Source organism: Falco biarmicus, chromosome 9 (assembly GCF_023638135.1).
Source record: "Falco biarmicus isolate bFalBia1 chromosome 9, bFalBia1.pri, whole genome shotgun sequence".
NCBI classification, from domain to species: Eukaryota; Metazoa; Chordata; class Aves; order Falconiformes; family Falconidae; genus Falco; species Falco biarmicus.
In genome coordinates, this window is record NC_079296.1 from 7,296,419 (window position 1) to 7,317,295 (window position 20,877).

Sequence of the window (20,877 nt, forward strand, 5' to 3'; positions counted from 1 at the left end):
ACAGACAAAACTGCTCTGATTATACAGGCTCCCGCACCGCTGCAGGTCTGTCAGATGAAACCCAAACCCCGTATTAGCAGGGTGCATTTCCCTGGTTTTTAAATAGAGTTCCTAGAAAGAGAAACACAAGTTACTGGTACAGAAGCTATTGTCTGTATAGACCCAGCAAGCAAGAGAAAAGCAGACAGCACGGCTCCAGCAAGCACAGCCAGACCACGCTCCCTCCCCAGCCTCAGTCCACACACACAGACCGGCTGGATCCTCAGGTGCTCCCTGACATGCCAGACCCCACCAGCCAGGGCTGGGAGCTCAGCCCCCGGTGCTGGCATGGACACAGGTGGCTGCTGGCACCCTGGTGAAACACAGGCACAGCCATGCTCTCGCACTCGCGCTTGGCTGAGCAAGAGAGAGTCCTGCAAGAAAAGCAAACAAAATCCCCGGTCACCAGAGGCCCCCGTGTCATCTGGTGTCAGCATAGCTCCAGTGATTTAAGCAGAGTTATGCTGATTTACATCCAAAGAGAACCTAGACTATGATTTTCTTTTTTAAGCTCTTCTGGCATGTGCAGTTTATTAAATGAGAGAGGCCGGAACTGTGGGTGTACAGCGTGCCCCAGGCACAGCAGAGACCCTAGAAATGAATGAAGAGTTCCAGATTTTGAGAAAAGACAAACATTTAGTTTTATTGCTCTGGGTCTGGCTTTGATTCATCCCTCTTTTTAGTATTGTTCTCTTTAAAGTGACAGTTTCTAGGAAATGGTGATTGTAACATCTCTTTTACTGTCTCATACCACTTGATGGCTGACAATTTGCCAGGAGGAGAGGCTGTGCAAGGAGGAAAGCAGACCTCAATTATGGCTTCAAAGTGCCAATAACTGAAAATTCAGTTACAATGAGTCAAAGGAAGAAGAATGTATTTGAGTAGCTTGGCTGGTCAGCCCCAGCCTGGACCACTGGACTAGCTGCTCTGCAGACCTGTCGTAATCTCCAGCTGAGGTCTGCTGGGGGACCCTGGACACCACTTCAGTTTTCACCTCCTTCCCAGAGCAGTTTCCTCTGGTAAGAGGCTTGCTTTTACAGGTTTCTAGCTCTAAACCTGGCCTCCACACTTAGTCAGTTATGAATGGAATACGGGGTCTCAGATGTGCTTTCATACATTCCCCTGATCCTCAGCCCAAGGGGTCTGAGCAGCACCCAGTCCCTGTGGATCCCTGGTGTAACTCCTGCAAAGCCGAGGGCTTGGCAGCCATCCTGTACACGGGGCACCCTGAACGTCCTTTTTTCTGTATGTGGTTGATGCACAAGTACAGGCTTGTGTTAAATCCTGCCTCCTATCTCCTCTGCACAGCGCAGCTTTGATTCAAAACAAACAAACAAGAACAAGGAAGAACAAGGGAAAGGGACAGGTGTAGTGGGAAAAAGCAGAAAGAGAGTGTCCAAGCAACAAGAATATCCTGTAGACAGGAAGATAAGGAATTCAGCCTTATCTCTTGGACCTTAAGTACTGAAGCCTCTCATCTAGGACAAGGCGTAGGGGCTGACACACAGGCACAGAGGCAGCAATACCTCTGCCTTGCTTGTGTTCAGAGCAAAATGCGGGCAGGATGCTGCAAGGGCAGCTCTAGGACCAGCCCTCAGAAAGCAGTCCGCAAGCCATCGCTGCCCTGGATAAAGGATACTGATCACCCTGCAGCTGGTACAGATACAATCTGCCCTGCCACACAGAGCGTGTGGGAGTTACCTGCCTCTTACGGGTGACAGGTTCTCTTTTTCTTCTCTGCTTTAGTCCTCTATATTGTCTGCAGGACAAAGAGGAGAGATTAGTTAACACTTGTCCTGTGCTGCACAGTGCACCTTGTAAGGTGCTGCTTCAGCACCCAAAAGTGTCAAATATTTGCAGGTGACCTGGAGGTTACTGTCTGGCTTTTTTTTGGCTTAAATGAAGAAATGACAAAACCATTCACAGCACCTTCAGGGGCTCCATAGCAGAGCAGTCACCTTCCCAAAAATGAAACTAGCATCAGTTGAGTCTCCTGGGTACTGAAAAGCCGATTGCTGTGAGCAGACACCCCTGGAACTTGGTTGCAAAGGGTGGTTTAAGCATCCAGTGCCCATAACCTTCACATAAGCAAAAGCTGTGGGTAAAAGAGATGATCACTGCTTCTCCAACCAAGCCAGGCAGCAGTCTACATTGCACCCAAGGCACAGAACACGGAGTCTCTGGACTCCCATTTTGGACTCTGCAGGGGCAATTTAAAGGAAGCTTCCTCTGGCCACCCAGGTTAGCAAGGCAGAGGATGCAAAGGCAAAGCCCTGGACTGGCACAACACGGACTGTTACTCAGCAGCGCAGCGCAGGGAGCTGTGCACAGCTCTTTGAAGACATCTGGTCTCTCACAAAACCAAACCTCACGTCACAGAGTTGTCTGAAACGCAGGTGCCATCCACAGTGAGGAGGGGGGTGCCCAGAGAGAAGCAAGCACAGCATTTGGCCCCAGGGCTCTGGAGGACCAGGACAACTCCTGCCTCACCTCTCCCTGCCAGGGATGCTGCTCCCTCCTCACTCACCCTTCCCAAGCACACATCATCAGGACCACCTTCACCTCCGTGGGATGCAGAGGAGCCTGGCAGGAAATTCTGGCTTTTACTCCAACTGTCTATGCTAGCCTACCTTCCAAACCCACCCCTCTGCATGAGAGAAAAATAACTTAATGAAGGATCATAAACCCATAAGCCTCACGTGGCTGCTTGTGCAGCCCCAGCCCCGCACGCTGGAGCTGCCCATGGGAAATGGTCGTGCCTGGGTTTGGTCCCTCAGGCACGACACTTGCCTGCAGCAGAGCCTGCAAGGCCCAGCTCTGCCATGCCTCCCTCTCACTCACACACTCTCATTGGATAATTACAGAGAAAACCAAGACAAATCCCAATTTTAGTGCCATTATAAAACAGAGAGGGGGAATTCATTACCTGGCAGCTGTTAATATTTAAGGAAGAAACTGATAATTTACCTTTGAGGCACTGAATGCAGCGGAGGCAGCACAAGCCAGAAAACGCTATTGCCTCCCCCCACCATCTCTGTGCAGTTGCTTTGCAGAGCTTTTCTATCTAGCCATTTATTTCCCTGCCCCCCATGCTAGCACCGAAGTCCCTGTGAGGAGCAGTGTATGTCACGGCTTTGCACTGCAAAACTCATGAGAATCTTGGCCCTGGCTTTGCTGTCTCCATTGCACTTCTAGATTTGGGAGAACATTTTTTAACTCTCTCCTGGCTCATGCAGCATCTGCGCAACCAGCCCACCTGAGTCAACGAAGAGCTAAAGAAAAGAAGACCCCTAGAGCTTAACAGAAAGACTCGTACAGACACATGGAAAGAAAGGTCAGACAACTTAAGATGACTCTGCGGAGGCATCCAGATCACTGGCTGCTTCTCTAAACAGCCCAAATCCCTGGACAAGCCTCCCAGTACATGTCAGACTTGAGCCCTCCAGAAAGTCTTCTGGTGCATCCTGCCTCCAGCTAGGAAGCATCTCAGTGTAGCCCCTCTCCCAGGTCTGCCCCTGCCCAAAGCACTACAGAAAGTCCCACAAACTGAACAGGAGAATAAAGCATTACAAGAACGAGCCGTGGTTCAGTGTTTACCTGCTCAGTTCCAACAGGACTGACACCAGCACAGCACCCTCCAGGTATCATAGGAACAGTCTTAAATTTAGCAGCAGCTGTCTTCCTTCTCCCTGACTCTGTCTTCTCTCTTCCTCTCCATCCCCCTTGCTCTCGGATTCTCAGAGCACGTTTACACCAGAAAGTCTGACCAACAATAATGGCATAATTATACCCATGCAGTTAAGCAAAACATAAAGGCTGTGGGATAAAGGAGGGTGTGCATTTGCACTGCCTTTGCATTGCAGTAGTTTACACATCAATGAGACAAAGAGGCTACCTTCATCTTAAAATTGAGAGGGAAGATGCACTGACAGCCACCATCGAGCAGCAAAGGCTGCCTGGTGCAACCCCTCCGTGTTCTAGCGCCTGAGGGACTGCAAGGAAGTATCAGTTTAATCTTCTCTCAAATAATATAAGAGAACCAGGGAAAAGATGCTTTGGGGCCACAGCGCAAGTGTCCAGGAGGAAACCCCTGAGGCTGTATTTATCCTTGCACCTCAGCATCCATCTGGCCAATTCTGCACTCCACAGCGCAGTCACAGGGGATGGCCGGGGGCTCTGATCCTAGCACTGCCTGGACAACGTGCAATTCAGCAGGGACAGGCAGCACCCCCCTGCCTGGCTCTGCCACGGATGCCACACTGCCCTCCAGCTCTGTTCCCTGCCCAGTGACACCAGAAACTGAACTCTTGTACTTGCAGGCCCCGCAGAGGTTCAACCACAAGCATCTGCTCTGTACATAGCTCCTGCAACCTGACAATCCCCTAGTAAATCATGAGGAAACTATCAAAAGAGCTCTGGCAACCTGCTTTTGGGGTGGGAAGATTTTCCCTACAAAATTTTCCCTTCTTTTATGGTTGCTTCTCACTGTAATCATAAAAAAGGTCTTATAAAAACATCTGTCCTAGGGAATGTTTGGCGATGCAGCGTGCTTGTGAGTTGTTCAGTGTCTAAATACATCAGCAACTCATCTCTGCAAGTCATCACTGTAATCAAACATGGCTCCTCTTTCTCTTGACTATAAACGGTCTTTGCTGAGGACAGGGTGGGGGACGGGTCTGAAGGGCGAGGAAGCGCTCCCTCGAGCTGATGCGCTCCCCTGGGAAGAGGAGGGTCCAGAAGAACAGGACCATTTCTAGAGCACGGATCCCCAAGGAGGTGAGAGGGCTGGGTTTGATCCTTACCCCTTCCCATGGTTCTTGCTTCAACTGTCGGACCTTGACCCAATAAAGTGCTTTATCACTTTATTGAACTCTGGCACGTGCACAGTCCCGTTGACCCGAGACTTGTGTTGACCTTCAACACAAGGCCCAGAACTGGGGCAGGTCCTCAGCCCCTCCCCAGGCAGTCTTTTCAGGAATACACAGCCCCTTTCTTCCATGGACCCTCTCCTTTTTCCACAGTGGTTGCTCTCTCAGAAGGGGGGGATGAGGGACGCACAACCTCTGATATTTTCAAAGTCTTAGAAAGATCACATCCTACTAACCCTATAAATACAGCTGTTACCCAGGCAATCAAAAGCCAAAGCGTTATGACCTCCTCCACAGAGGAGCAGAGGGGTTAAATTTATGAGCAAGTCTTTGATGTCTGCAAGCTTCATGTGGTACAAAACCTTCTGCTTTGATGTTACTTTTAAAAGAGAGGAAACTCAGGTGTACGGTGCACGAGTTCCAGGGAGCTTGGATCTGGCTGCCTGCAACTGCAGGCACAGGGACCGAGCTCTAACGCGGCTACTTTTGCTGATGGCTCTGCTGCACCAGAGAGGAAATGTGACCAAGTATGTCTCACCCTCACCAGCTTCTCCCAGGCCAAACCCGCCTTTGCTCTGCCTGTGGAGAACCAGACGCTCACAGCACTGAGTATTCCCATGGGAGCTCCAGACCCGACCTCCAAGGTGAAGAGGACCCTGTCCTTGCCCATCCCTCAGAGCCTGGCAGTGCCAGTCCCTCTCCTCCCAGTGACCACCAGCCATGGCCGGCAAATTCCCCCATTCCACAGGGCCACGGGAGGGGTAAGGAAGCCCACCTCCGCCCCGCCAGCAAGGTGACCCTCCTGTGCGAGCTCTCCATCGCGTGTACCACCAGCATCTCGCACAGCACTGGCAGGAAGGTCTTGGCTGCAGGGAGGGACCTGCCGCAGCCCTGGCACGCTCTCCTACCTTATGCAGCGCCTGGGCCATGGCTTCTCCTATCCATCCCAGCATCCCCACGCTTTGCCAACAGGCTGAGCCCTTCTCCCACGGCCTGACAGAGCAGCCAGCAGGGACAGACTCTTCTCCATCCCCAAGCTCACTTTGCCTCCCTTCACTTTTCCCTGCCTCCCCTCCCCTCTCCCGCCTCCTCCCATGGGGAGTTTCCCAGCAGCTCAGTAATTAGCATCATCATCACCAAAGTTAGTAACACCACCACAAGCTCCTGCCATCCGAAGCTCAAACAACTTTACAGCCATCATCACGCCTCTGTAACCTCCCGAGGGTAGGCAGGGAAGCAGCATTACCCCATCGCACAGAGGGAGAGATGGGCAGGGACCCAGCACCCAGCAAGCTCTGATTCAGGCACTGCACCCTGTCCCTGGGACCTGCCCACTGCAGCACAGCCCCTTTGGAAGGAGGTCAGTGGCTGTGTTGACAGTAGGGCTTATCCTGAGATTACACCACTCGGCTTGGGGCTTGGCAGTCCCGGGATGAGTTTTTTTTCCTGGGCATCCCTGCACACAGCCTCGGTTTCCCTCTGCAAAATGACCGTGGGAGAGCAGCACACAGGACCACGTGCACCGTCTGAACTCATGCCTCCTGATGGGACAGCAGGTATTGTGGCATCCCATAAAAGCACCTTAGATCAACCATTAGACTCCCCTCTACTTAAGGACTTGCTGTTGACTGATGGATTAAAGAGGATTTTTGCTTTGAGTATTCACAAAATGAGGCATCTCGAGGGATTCTTGCCTAAACAGCCTAACCAGGGAAAGCTTCTCTTCCGTCTTGGGTGGGGTTTGCTACATTTGATTAAAAAGGCTCCCATGGATAGAAATTACAGCTTTTCAGAAAAGCCCACCCACGCTCCCCTACACAGACTGACGCAGCCCCGGTAGCCTCCTGACAGACAGGGACAAAAGCAGAACACAAGGCAATGGGTTGCATTGCTTTTGGCAACTACTTGCAAGATGACACTGACTTTAAATGTTCTGAGGTCTGGCCTATGCTACAAAGTCAGGCTAGCAGAACTGTCAGCTGGGAGCACCGACAGAAAACAAAATTCACCTGAAGTGACCCAGCCTTGTCCACCAGAACATGCTGCAGAGCCGTTCTCCTGGCAAAACAACCCTTTCTGAAGGGTCTCTCGTGTGGCTGGGCATGGTCTGATGACAACCAGCTGGCGTAAGCCATGTGCCGGCAGGGCTCTGTTGCCTGCAATAGGGGTGACAGACCATTGATTCCTGTGCCTGGACAAACGGCATGCACATGGCACCGCCAGGCACTGCAGGGATCAGGGCACCATTTCAAATGCCTCCTGAGCCTCTCCAGCTCTGGCTTCTGAAGAGCTCCTGGATTTCGGAGGGTGTTTCAGAAAAATTTTGGAAAGGGGATATAAAGTACACCTGCCTTCACTTTGTGGGTGCATCGGCAGCGGCAAAACCTAGTTGGGTGCTCTGGCCTTCCTGGCATTTAAGGATGGCAGGATGCCCTGCCGAGCGTGATGCTGGGAGGCTTCGGCATCCCACCTGCATTTTACTAAGCAAACTCCCCTCTGCCATTCAGAGCACCTGCCTGCCAAGACTGCAAGCTGATTGTGCTACGTAACTCTGTATAGCTACTGGCCTGAAGAAAAATCCAATAAAACACTTGTCATTGTCATTTTTATGGGATATGGACTATGGTCCATTAGATAACAAATAAGGGGCATTCTTTAAAACGTAAGACAGGTAGTCACTCTTCTCCTCCAGCCATGAGCACCGAAGAGTGCATTGATCTATTCTCTCTTGGGATAGAATGGGACATGTTCAGTGTCTGCAAGGAGGAAGATTTTTTTTTTTCCCCCCCACATCACTGCCCTGCATGTCCTGTTGAATTCACTGTATGCTGTTCCACTACCACGTGCACCAGACGTGCCTGGGAACTGAACTCCGAACGGACTCTGGAGGCTCAGCTCGCAAATCCAGAGCAAGTGGGGAGCTAACACACACGCTGCAAAGCCAGGGCACACAGGGAACTGGCCCTGGAAGAACAGCTGACACAAGAAGACCACTGCAGTAACCAAGTAGAGCCTCAGCCACCACTCTGCAAGTGCAAACCCTTTTGCATCCCTGCTGCATGGTCACCCAGCCCCTGAAGGATGGATGGGAGGAGCAGCGTGTCCCTCGCCTGCTCACACACTTCCATCAGTCAGGAACAGCACAAAACAAAACCAGGTGTCTGAGAGCCACCTCCTGCAACTGGGGTATGCATGTCCACGTCTTCACTCGCTCTTTCACGGACATTCACCAAAACCCCATGTGTGCTGTCAAGAGGTCACCAGTGGTTGGCCAGTGTCCCATGGGGCCTTTTCTTAGACACAGCCTATGTACTCACAGCTACACTCCCGAGGAATGCTTTTGGCCTTGCTCTTGATGGAGCATGGCTTTGTTTGGTTTCTGGCTGAACGTCTGAGTTAAAAATACAAGGCTACTTTTAGCAGAAGCGTGTTTTTTTCTGCCTTTGTATTGCCTTGGATGCCCCCATGCTCCTGTCTTCTTTCTGGCTCAGAAGAGCTTTGTTTTCCTTCTCAATGATCGTGTTTGCACCGGTGAGCAGTAGGAAATGCTTTTCCTATTAGACCATTTCCATCAGCACTGTTGGGAGTGAAGAATGAGCTCAGAGAAGTCTAAAAAAAACCCAGTTGGTGCAAAGTTCCTGTCTCCAGTGGTCACGGAACTGGAAATTAGGAATGCCTGTGGTCAAAAAGGGATGTGTACATACGCACACACACACAGGTACAGCAGGGTATGTTCTCCCCGTGATCCGCAGACCAGGAACAAAGGATTCAGTGCTAGAAACACTCTCAAGCACCCCCACTCTACAGACAGGCTTCATCCCAAGCTCTGCAGCTCAGACCCTTTCTTACCCAGCATGAAAATATTTTAATTTGCTTTCCTTAAATGCCAAGAAAAAATAGGCCTATCTTTCCTGGCTTGGATTTATTCCATCTGGAATCACTGCATGATCACAGGACTGTGATAGCATGTTACAGTCTCAATATAAAGCAAGAGCCCAAATACTTTCAAGCACCCGTGCAACCATTAAATCTTTGCTGTTATGCTCCCTATCTCCTGGCAACAAAAAGCTGAGGACTTGGGGCTTCTCACTCAAGATACTGAGTCCAAGTATCTCCAAGCCCCCTCCCAACAATGATCCAGAAAAATGCCATGGTTTGTGGGTGTGATCCCTGTCTCCAGGGCTGCGAGCAAAACCAACACAGCTGCAGGAAACCTGCCCAGTACACTGGATTTGCCATGTGTCACAACATCAACATCAACACAACCGGAAAACAACGGCCTAACAAACAGCTCAATTGTTCCAGGGTATGGATCTCCACCACCTACTGGGGAACCAAGCACAGACTGAGGCAGAGCTCTTCAACCCTAACACAGGACCGGCTGCATGCCAGTAACCCATAAAGCACTGACATCAGGGCCAGCTCCTCTGGCCAGCTTCTGCTCTTTAGGAAATATGTTCCACCTAAGCTGCTTCCAAAGAGAAGCTCTTAGACCATGATTTTCTATCTCTGCCTAACGGTTGAGGAATTCAAAGAGACCACCCTGCACATTGCCACTCTGAGGGCCACCAATGTGACCAGGAGGTGAGAGTGAACAATATCTAAGTTCCCAGGTTTGGCAAAGGCAACCAGCATTCCTGATTGTTCATCAAAAACCTGAAAGGGGCTCTGTTTCTTGAAGACAACAAGTCCACTCCTCATGAATCCCAGGAGACTGAACAAGTAGGCTCCACAAAGCAAGGAGTCCAAATTGCTGTGCTCTTCTGGAATTCAAGGCATCACATTCTGACAGTCCCAAACTCGGGAAAGTTCAGGTCCAGACTCCCATCCCTCAAGAGGTTACAAATACCACCACTAAATACCAAGCTCTTAAAAACCAGTTCACGATGGCGGCTGGTACAATTCATCATTTAAACACACAGTTATGCTGAGGCTCAAAAAGACAAAATGATTTGCCTTCAGCTGCCCAAACAGTCAACAGCAGAGCCAGATGCAGGCTCTGTTTTCCAGCCAAAAGACCACACTGTCATCCCCATACCAGGTTAGAAAAGAGGTAAGAACAGACATGCTATAAGAAACTCCTAGATCAGTATTTGAGGAAAAAAAAAATCATCTTCCTACCGACTGTGACACCTGGACTCGGACTTCACTGGTATCCAGTGGCGAGGTACTTGACCCCTGAGACTTTCTCTCTGAACTGGATTGATGCTCCCGGTATTTCTTTGACCTCGCAGGTAATGACAAGAACTCTTTTCCTGAGATCTTCAGGTCTCCCATGTGATGGCTGTCCCCATTCTGGTCCTTGGGAAAGCAAGAAACAGTCATTGCACAAATTGCCTCTCTCTGGTTTACATGGAGATCTGTTGGCAAGTAGCCACAGAACAGGAGACGCACAGAAGCAAGAAGTTAATGTGGAGTTTAGATTGTGTGAGTTGCCACTTGTCATGTGCAGAGCTGAATGAGGACATGTTGGCCATCTCTGCCGTGTGTGATTTTAATGAGTGGAGAGGAAGCATCACCCAAACAACACACAGTAGTCAACTTCTCCACAGGGAGAAGTAGCATCCTCTTAAAAAAAAAAAAAAAAAAAAAAAAAAGGATGCAGGTAGAAGCATGGCTGGTTTATTTATAGGCATAAGGAATGATGGATGAAAGGTCCAGAAGCAGTCGCTGCTGCTAGCGATTTCTGGCAACTACGCTCATAAAAAACCTCTTCCATCTTGCCCAGGATACAAAACTCTTGGCCCCAGTCCCTCCACTTGCTGTTCCTCACTTCTCCCCAGCGCCAGCTGTGCAGCAGCCCACACTGCACCATGGATAACCCAACCATGCCCCAGGGGACATGGCTATGCTAGATGCTCCACAGCACTTCCCACCTCTAGGATCCAGCTCCCAGCACAAATATTGCATGGCCTGACACAGTGTCTCCCACTGTCTTCAGCAAGAAGGGCCCTTATCCAGCCGTTTCCTAATGAATGGTTGGGGTCCCATTCAGCTCTTCTGCCAACCCTCACGCCAGCAGAGCACATGGGGACTGCAGGGTGACGTGGCTAACTACAGCAGACGATCACAAGCAGCCCCCTGTCCTCTCACTGCTGTTCTCCTTTGCTCTCTTAAATGCTTGTGTTCCGTGCTCCCACAGACATATAAAATACAGGATTATCACCCCTGTGTAAAGCACGGGGAAACTGAAGTGACAGTTTACATGTCTCAAAGTTTTTATCCTGCCCCGTGCCTGGCTCCCCCCTTGTCATCTCCATCTCTTACGACGCACGCAGCTCTATCCCTTCTCTGTCAGAAGACTGGAATTGAGCTAATGGCCCTGCCTGTATTATCATAACAGCCTCATTACTGCTGTCACACAGATGAGGCTCTCGTACAGAGGTACCAGAGGAGTATTCAGCATTTGGCTCCAAAGTCACTTATTAAAGGCACCAGGCACTTTATGTGTAACCTGTGGGAACCGAGTGCTAAAACCTGCTTGAAGCTTTGGGCTTCAGCGCTTCGGGGCTGCAAACCACCTCTTCATCATACATAAAGCGCTGAGGGGACTCCCCAGGGTATCCTCACTACAGCAATTACAATTACTTGCAGGTGAAAGAATCTCAAGTACAGCTCAGGAGATGACCCAAGGCTGGGATTTAAGGGCACACAGACTGAAAAGCCAAGGATACTGAACAGGATCCAAAGTCACTGCACAACAACAGCACAGTGGGATGCTGTAGCCAAAATGACTTTTCTACTCCTTGCAATACAAACAGGAACAGTGAGAACAAGTACAGAGAGATTCATTTCCCTAGATGCTATTGATGGGACCAACTGCAGCGAGGCTGGCGTCCACATTTTGAAAAGCAGCCACAAAAGTGGATTTCAGAACCGGAAAGAAACTGCCTTACAATGCCTTACTGCCTTAGTTAGAGCCCTCAAACTGTTTAGTTCATGACAAAAAGAATAGATGACTCAATTACAGCACGCAAGCACCTTCAGGCTAAAAAACAGCATGTGATGAAGAGATTTTTAGCCTGGTAGAGAGAGGAATAAACAAGAACCAATGGCTGGGAGCTAAAACCAGAGAAGCTCAGAACAAGGAGTAAGGCACAGGTTGGAGAGGGCAGTAAGATCAGGGAAGCACTGTTCACGCTGTATGCTAGGACATTCAGAACCGATGAGGGTGCTTCTTGGAAGATACACTCTACCCAGACGCATGACTCCATGCAGAGGCATTGGACAAGAGCTCCTGGCCTGTGCAGTGACAGAGGTCCCTGCTGACTTTGAAGGCTATCTCTAGCAGAGATGATGGGCAGAGAGGGTGAGACAATAACAGAAGGGTGCTGGAGAGATCACAGTTCAGTCCAGTGATGTATTTTTTATAATTTTATCACCCTCACCACAGCAAGCTTGAAGCAAACAACCCTCTCCCATGACTGTAATCATGGGAGCAGCAGCAAAGAGAAAGGGGAATTACATCCAAAACAGCCTTGCAAGGAGAGGTGAACTCACACACACCCCACAGGACCATGGCAGGGAGAATGGGACTACTCATGCCTGACTCCACAGTTACAAACTACCCACAGCTCCTGTTTACTCCATCCGCCCTGTGAAATCCCACAACCCTGCCTGAACTATTGAACGAGGTTCAGTTTGTACAGCAAAGAGTAGGAAACAAACAGCATTAGCAGCACATCACACATCAAAACTCTCCCTGCCAACCCTCTGGGCTGTGGGTTGTGTATCCAATGAGGATACACGATCAAACGTCTCCCTGACGTCGGGCATCGCTGTCCCTGCTATCAACACCCGAGATGGAGTTGCACTGGTTAAAGCAGGCAGGAACCAAAATGGCCAACGGGCAGTTGAAAGAATTAATAAAAGTATGTAAGTGTGTTTGGCATTTAACTCCCAGAGTTAATTCAAGGAGGAGCTTTTGTCTGAGCCCCCAGTGCTTACTGGGGTGTTTAGGCAAAGGCAGAGCACGGCTGCCCGCCTGGCCACCTCCTCTGCCAACAGACATGACCGAGCCTCATGGCAGCACCAGTGCCTGCTGCTGGGCACATCCAGCGATCCGGTGCAGGATTTTCTGAGAAACTTAGATGATCCTTGTAGGCAGAAAGGCTCAGTGCCTTCCCAGCTGACTAGAAACAGCCTTTGCCCTGGGGAGATTGAGAAAATACTGATCTGCTTGGATCTGACACTTCCAGCAGTGAAGTGGAGCAGAGGCAACCCTTAGAGCCACTTGGAACAAAACCTCTGCCTCCTGCCACGCACCATCTCCTGCTTCTGACCTCCCCTTCCCGACCTGTGCTGAACACAACACTCTGCTGGGCTAATAAGGCACTGAGACTGGCCACCAGCCACCACAGAAGCTAAAATGCTAACGATTATCCTCTCAATACAGGTTTGCTGTTTGTGGTTTTGGTTTTTTGGTTTGGTGTTGTTTGGTTGTTTTTTTTTAAAAAAAAAAAAAAGCATAAAGTGGATTTTTCAGCTTTCAGTTGTTAAGTGCCTTTTCAGTTAGACCAGCTGTTCCCCTCCTCCAAGCTCTCTAGAAGCCCTCTCTGGTTAATCCCATTGACTCCAACATATCTGCTAATTGCATACTTCCCTGCAAACGAAGCCAGTCAACAAGCCATTACAGATTCCTACTGATAGGCCAGACATGGTTGCTTACCTTTTCAGAAGGGAACTTCAGGAGGTCTAAGCTGTCCATGCTGTTCCTTTGGAGTCTCTTTGGCCTGGCTCCTGCAAAACAACGCACTCTTGCATCAGGAGCATGTCACTCACTGACAGCACTAATGTCACACAGATAAAATTCAAACCATGGCAGATCCTCCGCTCCTGTTAACTACAAAGTCAAAAGGACGGGATGTTGCAGCTGTGCTGTCCTTGAGATTCCAATGTGGACTGGTTTTTTTCCCCTCTATTGTTTTGGGTCTTTTTCAAAACACTATCACAGCAGGGTCAGCAACAGCTAGGGCTGCATGAGGCTTTTGCTATCAAACCAGTAGCCGGGTCACACTATGACCCTGATTCTCAAATGGGATCTCTGGAATTCAGGAGTTACAAACCCCACACTAAACCACAAAGGTCATGGGACTGACATTGAGAAAAATCATAACAAAAATATAGTTATAATACATCTGTGAATTTGTTACTTTATCTTCGTGATTTTAAAGAATGTATCTGGGATGCAGCTTTGAGTTTTCTCTACAGTCACAAGGACGAAAAAACAAAGTGAAGGAGCAAATGTTTTCTAACTGCCATAGGCCCAGCCTTAAGGGGAGCAAAACCTCGCCCTGAACCTGACTGAGAAATCAAAATTTAGCAGAGTTTGTGGTATTCATATGAGATTTCATAAAATTCATTTCAATGTACTATTTCAGCAATAACGGTGGGTGAAACGTAGTTCAGCTCCGACTCCTCTTTCCAAATTCTCTTTACCTCCACTTCTCCCTCCAGCCTGCTTCCAGCTGCTATTGCCTCGCTCACTAATAGCCAGGATTTGCAAAATGGCCCTGGGATGGCTTCCCCACGCATCTGGGAAAACTTCTGCCCTCCTGCTCCTCCTTTCCTGAAGATTCAGTTTTGCTGAGCACCACATGACATCCCGCACCAGCACCACCAAACAGGGCAGAAATGAAAGCTCTCGACTCCAGGTCCCATGACAGCTTCCAAGCTTCAGGGGAAATCCTGGGGGAGGGCGAATGAATGCATGTGAATTGCAACCCATCCCTGTGCTGAGCCCTGAGAACGGAAACGGCTGAGCTTTCTGTGGTTCTTGCAACAGCAAACCCACCAAACCTAAAGATTCCCCAGTTTCCCACCACCACCTAACAGCACCGTTGCTTACGTTACAGCAGCCCCCGTGGACCCTGTTTGAACCCAGGGTGCCACTGAGCTGCTCACTAGAGAAACTTCATGACAGAGAAGGCACAAAATTCATAAACCCATTCAAGACTAACTGTAAGCAGAACATGGGGATTAAACGGACAAAGCCAGCAGGTAGCAGGGATTCCTGCACTAACACACATCCAGCTCAGCCAGGGCTCCAGGTGTGACCATAGTTATATCTAAACTGCAGCAACTCCAAAGACACCGCTGCTTTGAAAAGTTCAACCTCGCTCAGCTTCATGAGATGCAAGACAAGCTCAGACCAGCTGGGACTTCATTAAGGATCCTAGTGATAAGTCTGCCTATTAGTGGTAAGTGACCTGAAGGTAATTTCACTGCCCCTCGCTATCCTGAAGTGATTTACTTCTTGCGGCCATAAAGCCTCAAATCAGCCAAGTATTTCTGCACGTTTCTGCCTCTCTACTCCCAAAAGCACATTAGCACCAGCTTCATTTTAAGGTGACTTCAGTACTGACTAGGCTTTGAGTTCAGCAGGGATTGACATCAGGGTTGGTGAATAGGTGCAGAACAGATATTGATGCGAATACGCAGAGAGCAAGGAAAACATGTCACAAGCAGCTGTCATTTCTACCAAACTCTACCCCCTTCCACCTTGCAAAGGCAGTTAACTCACTTGGCAGCAGCTCAGTAACAACAGGATTTGATCCCGGAACGTCAGCAATTGCTGCTGACACTGGCAACTGTTCAGACATGGGGTTGCCATCCCTTTGGAGCAGGCAGGAAAAAAGGACCTTGCTGCCCTCAACAAAGCAGGCAGAACTCTTGGTTTTACCATTTTTATTTCAGTCTGTGCTTATGCTTATTAAGATATATTATCCAAGGCACCTTACATTTACTAACATATCTTAAAACACCTCCTGTGAGCAGGCTGACAAAGGCTCGTGCTGTTGGATACCAACGGAACGATACGGTTATTTGGTAGCTGAACACAGGGATTACCACAGGCTGGATGGACACTCAGCCTGAAGACAGCAGAAATGACCAAGCCTGAGCCCTCTCCCACCATAAAACAGTGAGAGCTGCACCGCTCCCCGAGGGCAGGCACAACCCACCACTTCACCCCATGCAGGACTCCCACACACTAAATGCCACCCAACCTCACACTCCCCCAGGGTAGCAGCGATACCAGCTGTCCGCTGACAGGACCCCAAGCTCTTAACCAAAGCCAAAGTCCCCGCACCACCTTAGTGGGAGACACAAGGCACCCCCCACCCAGCTCCCATGGCTCTGCCACGCTCCCACCAACAGCCTGTGGGCACCAGCACAGATGAGGTGGCTGTGGAGCAGCAGGGTGGCTGCTGCTGACCCCTGGGCTCCTCCCATGCTGCCAAACAAGCAAAGGGCTTTTAGCTGCTGCCACGGTGTCAGGCAGGAGCTCAGCGAAGTACAGGCAGCGGTGGGTTGTGGCCAGTGGCTCCCCGTTGTGCAGGAGGACGTTCTGGATGTTGCTAGAGCTGCTCATGGCTCTCAGCTCCCCTCAGAATAACCTACAGTCTTATGTATGGAGCAGCAAAGCGGGTCTGGAATAAAAGCCACCTACAAACACTTAATGAGATGGTATATTTGGGTTTCAAAGCAATGCCCAAGAGGCGAGGCCAGCATCTGGAAGTGAGCGTGCGTCACAGCGGCTTTTAACGGCCACTTCCAGGAAAGCAAGAAAGAAGCGAAGTGCGTCTGATTAGATCAACACAGATCATTTCCAACAGTCTAAAGAGTCATTAATTATACACCTCCATCCTCAGGTGCTTTTGTACATTTGCAGTAGCATTAAACCACTGGCCAGAAACCATTTATCTCTGATCTGAGAAAACCTGCCTTCCTCTTTGTTAATTTAATATACGTAGTCAGCTGAGTCTAGCCCAGCATTGGGGCATGCAGAACAACTTGTCTTTTCCAGTTGTTTTGATGCTGGTGTTCAGCTGTTACCACGTGGATTTCGCATTCAGTTGAACAGTTAGGAATTACAGCGAGGAAGCAGTTAGGAGTTACAGCGAGGAAGCAGTTAGGAGTTACAAACTCAACTTCAGAGCCATCCAACTCAGCTGTTTTTTTTTCCAGAAGAAAACACAACCAGTGCCGGGGCCAAGCACTGGCCTCATGAAAGCCCATGGTTCTGCCACCCCACTCACCACGAGCTGTCCCGCGGGTGGAACAAACAGCACCATTAAAACAAGCAGCTAGAAAAATTAAGAGGCTACTTATCAATCAAGGCTGTCGTAAACCAGATCGACACAGGCAGGTTTTTTCCTGCAAGCGTGGGAGCGTCTCCCCTTTGCTCCACAGCAGATGGGCGCGGGAGCCTGCGTGTACTCATTTTCCAGGAAAGCAGAAAGATTTCCATACTCACAAGCAACCCAGGACAGGAGGAGTCCCATTAACTTTCCACCTCTGACCAGGACATTCCCTCAGATGGCTCCAGAAGTAACTTTCAGCCTCCTTCAAGTTATTTCTCCCAGAAATACCTGCAACACTGCCTAACACTCAGCAAAAGTTCAACTCTGCCTGTCTCTCCAGTGCCGATCAACAAAGTCAGCAGCAGCCGTGGATGCAAAAGATTGAGCAGCTGAAAACCTGAGTCTGTTCCTCTGGAAGGTTTTTTCCTCTCTCTCCAGTATTTATTGGCATGTTTACCAAGCTTACTGCAGAGTAACGGAAAACCTCAGGGGCATTTCTAAATGCTCTCTCTGTCTTTAAGGTTTACTGAGATCTCTAATAGAGCAAGTTGAAACCTTCTTGTGAACATCAGCTGAGCAACGGTACTGACTGGCTGCATTCATGCCTTGTTTTCCTGGAGCTCCTCGGATGCTGTTCTTTTCACTGCTCAGGCCCAGGGTGGTTGTTTCTTTTTAAAATATTTTTTTTCAAAATCTCTCCCTGCCCCTCACCCCAGCCCGTGATCTCAACACCACCATGAAGCAAGGGGATTGTTTTTACTTTTTGCTTCTGCAATTTTGTTCCTGAGGTGAGTTTAACGGTTTTCACATTCTTGTATTTCAAAACTCGATGAAGCAGTCACCTCCCTCCTTCCCTGGAAGGCAGCAATGGACTCTGAGGAGGGGGCAGTTCACTGCAACAGAGCAGAGGGTGATGCCTCTGTGCTTGCCTGCATGCATACGAGACATCCTCGCTTCCCCCAGCTCCCTCACACACCCCACATCTCACAAGGGCTCCCTATTCTTCTGCCTTTGGTTCACCAACCCAACGTATCCATGCCAGATACCCACTCAGACCCATCTTTTTTCTGCCTCACACACCTACCCTGCAGAAATGGGGGTGGGTCCCTCTGCACATCCTTGTGCCACCTGCAACAACATGGATACAGGAACATTTATCTAGAAACCTCACAGCCAGAAGTGTGGTAGTGCACGCTCCCTACTTTTCTTGGGCTTTTTAAGCTGATCATTGTAGATCTACATTGGGCACTGCACGTCTGATGGAGAGGCTATGCCCCTGTCACCAGCTTCATGACGCCTGGAAAGGCAGGACCAGTATGGTCTCCAGAGGGAAGGACATTCTTCCTTGCCACAGGCAGGTACTCCAACAGGCAAGTCCCCAGCTTTCAGGGTGCAGTTTTGAGGAGAAATGCTCACGCAGCAAAAATTCTCTAGCAGTACCTTGCTACAGTGAGATGCTGCTACAGAAAACACAAGGAAGTGTTTTATCATAGGATGGTGATGGGATCATCCCATGTAAATTTGCAGTAGGGCAAACCTGGGCAGAGTTCTGTTCCTCTATGGACAGTCTCCATATCCAACTGGTGCTCCTGAGATTTCAGAGTTGACAAGATTGAGCAGAACATGTGTAGCAGCAACGCAGGGAGTCCTGCCAGGAGCTCTCATCAAGTTGACATGTGCTTTGATAACTCCTAGGCTCTCCCCCATCTCCAGCAGCTTGGAGAGCTGCCTACTCCATCCCGCTTTGAGAGGAAGCAAACCCCTCACCCCCCCCGTGATGCAGATCGAGCGACAGTTCTATTTGCAGGCCGGGAACACACTGTATCCCTCTGGGGTGGCTGTACCAGAGGAAACAGAATTAAACCTGACAGTGGACTCCACAGAAGACCAAGAGGGAAAGGTTGTATGGCCAGCATCATCCCCCCTGCCTTCAGTGCCCCTGGCTGAGCAGTGCATACAGCTCGGTGGCAGCAGCTACCCCACAGAGCACAAGCTTTGCACCCCAAAGAACACGACAAATCTTGGCATAACCACTTGCCGTATTCTCATGAAAAGGTCATTTCTCTCTGTACCTCTATTAACTGAGATACTGACTTGTCTTTTGGGTGAGGTCTTCCAGCCCAGGACAACGTCTCCTCACATTTGTGCAGACCAAAGCATTTCATAACCTTTATTTTGGCAGACAACTCTAAATATTGTTCAATATGATTAAATTAGACCAGCCAGCCAGTTGTTTGGGGTAGAAAACTGGTCTGGTAAACCCTTCCAAGCTCAGAAGTGACAATGGAGATACAGTCCAGCAATCCACATGCTCACAGAGCATCTCAAATCATAGGCTACTGACATCTAATCAGGAAAGCTCTGTCAAGCTAGTGCTTCGTTATTACAGCAAGCTCTCTAAAGAGGAAAAGGGGTGGGGTGGAGTGTGGAAAATCAAGCGGATCAGCGAGAAAAGCAGTGGGGGGACAACACAGGGGACAGGGAAGCATAACATTTAAAGCTTTAATTAGTCTTCAAACACATAATGGGTTCTGGCACTATAAATCCACTTGACCTCTATTATTGCCAGCACTTGCATGATAAATGCTGGCATTTGTTTTCCCAGTTGTTACCAGCATAGAACAATACTTTTCTCTAAATAAAGCAAGCAAATAGTACCAGTTATTTATGGCTGTGCCATAAAATTCTGGCACCAAGCTGTTGTGTGTCAGTCCATGGAAAGGACCATCTGCTTACCCCCCAAATCCTTTAGACAGGAAAGGACTCGGGGAATCCTGACAGCTCTGAACCCTTCTGTGTCTGAGGATAGGGCTAAATGGGCAAAACAACATTTTTCTGCCTATCAGTTATTTGAGGGGTTTTCTGGCTGCAGGGTCTAGACAAAAGCCAAAAGTGGGCATGGCTGGTAACAGAAAGGATAGTACACACGAAAATAATCAAGTCAATCCATAACTAAGGGCTGGGGAAAGCTGTCAGGAGGTTGTTTTTCAATGTGGTGTCACATCAGACTCGCTCAGGAACATTTTGGTCCCATGCAAGGCCCTCCATCCTCAGGTCTCCATTATCAGAACTGGGAGCCAAAAGGACAGGAGCAATGCCTCTTCTGCTGGGAAGATCAGGCTCCAGCATGTTTGCTCTGATGTGCTGTATTCATTGGCACACAGAGAGCACACAGCTGAGCAAATATCAGCCTTCCAGACAGATCCTGAGCGCTACAAAAACCTTCTCTGGAATAACAATTTTGCAGGTTTTTTCTCCGTGGCAAAACTCTTCCTTTAAAAAAGAGAAGTATATACAATATGCAGTTAATAAAGAGAAATTACTTTGGAATCAAGATGCTCGTCTGCCTGATTTGGCAGAAGATGCTTTGTGTACATGTCACCAGAGTTTTACATCCTCCAGAATCCAGTCTGACAGCTGAACAACTGGCTGAAAGTAACAGCAGCACTGCACATCTATATGGCACCCAAGAGCCTCAGGACGTCTGGCTGCATCCAGGGTGAGCAGCTAGCACAGGCTTCTCAGGCGGGGAGAATAATAGACACTCCAGACCCCACACCAGAACAGCCTTCACATTCACATGGAAGAGGTAAGCCTTTAAGCAAAAGTCCTCCTTGAAGATAGAGATGGGACAAGGCAGCAAAACCACATAGCTCAGGAAAGCTGCAATCTTTGAGTACAAGTTGATTTTACATCTTGTAGCCTTACAACTACTATTAATTGCCATGAGGTTGGGCGCATCTTTGATTTCAGTATTCCCATACACATGCAATGGGCATTAGCTTTTCTCTAATTGAGCAAGGCTGGAATAATGCTTATTTGCAAATAAAGTGTTCGCAATCCAGGTCAAAGAACGAAGTATTTTGGTGTATTTGCAGCATCTAGAA

General features: G+C 49.2%; 1 protein-coding gene across 3 annotated transcripts in view; it reads right to left on the bottom strand.

Moving 5' to 3' along the window:
* GPSM1 (G protein signaling modulator 1) overlaps positions 1 to 20,877 on the bottom strand; it is an 83,047-nt gene that overhangs the window by 18,210 nt on the left and 43,960 nt on the right. For 2 of the 3 annotated variants that reach the window (XM_056351090.1, XM_056351091.1), the window contains exons 10-11: positions 13,576 to 13,646; positions 10,029 to 10,208 (exon numbers count right to left, since the gene is read on the bottom strand). In XM_056351090.1, the coding sequence (XP_056207065.1) occupies positions 10,029 to 10,208; positions 13,576 to 13,646 (251 nt within the window). The remainder of the gene's footprint in view (positions 1 to 10,028; positions 10,209 to 13,575; positions 13,647 to 20,877) is intronic. The other variant, XM_056351092.1, reaches the window with a different exon arrangement.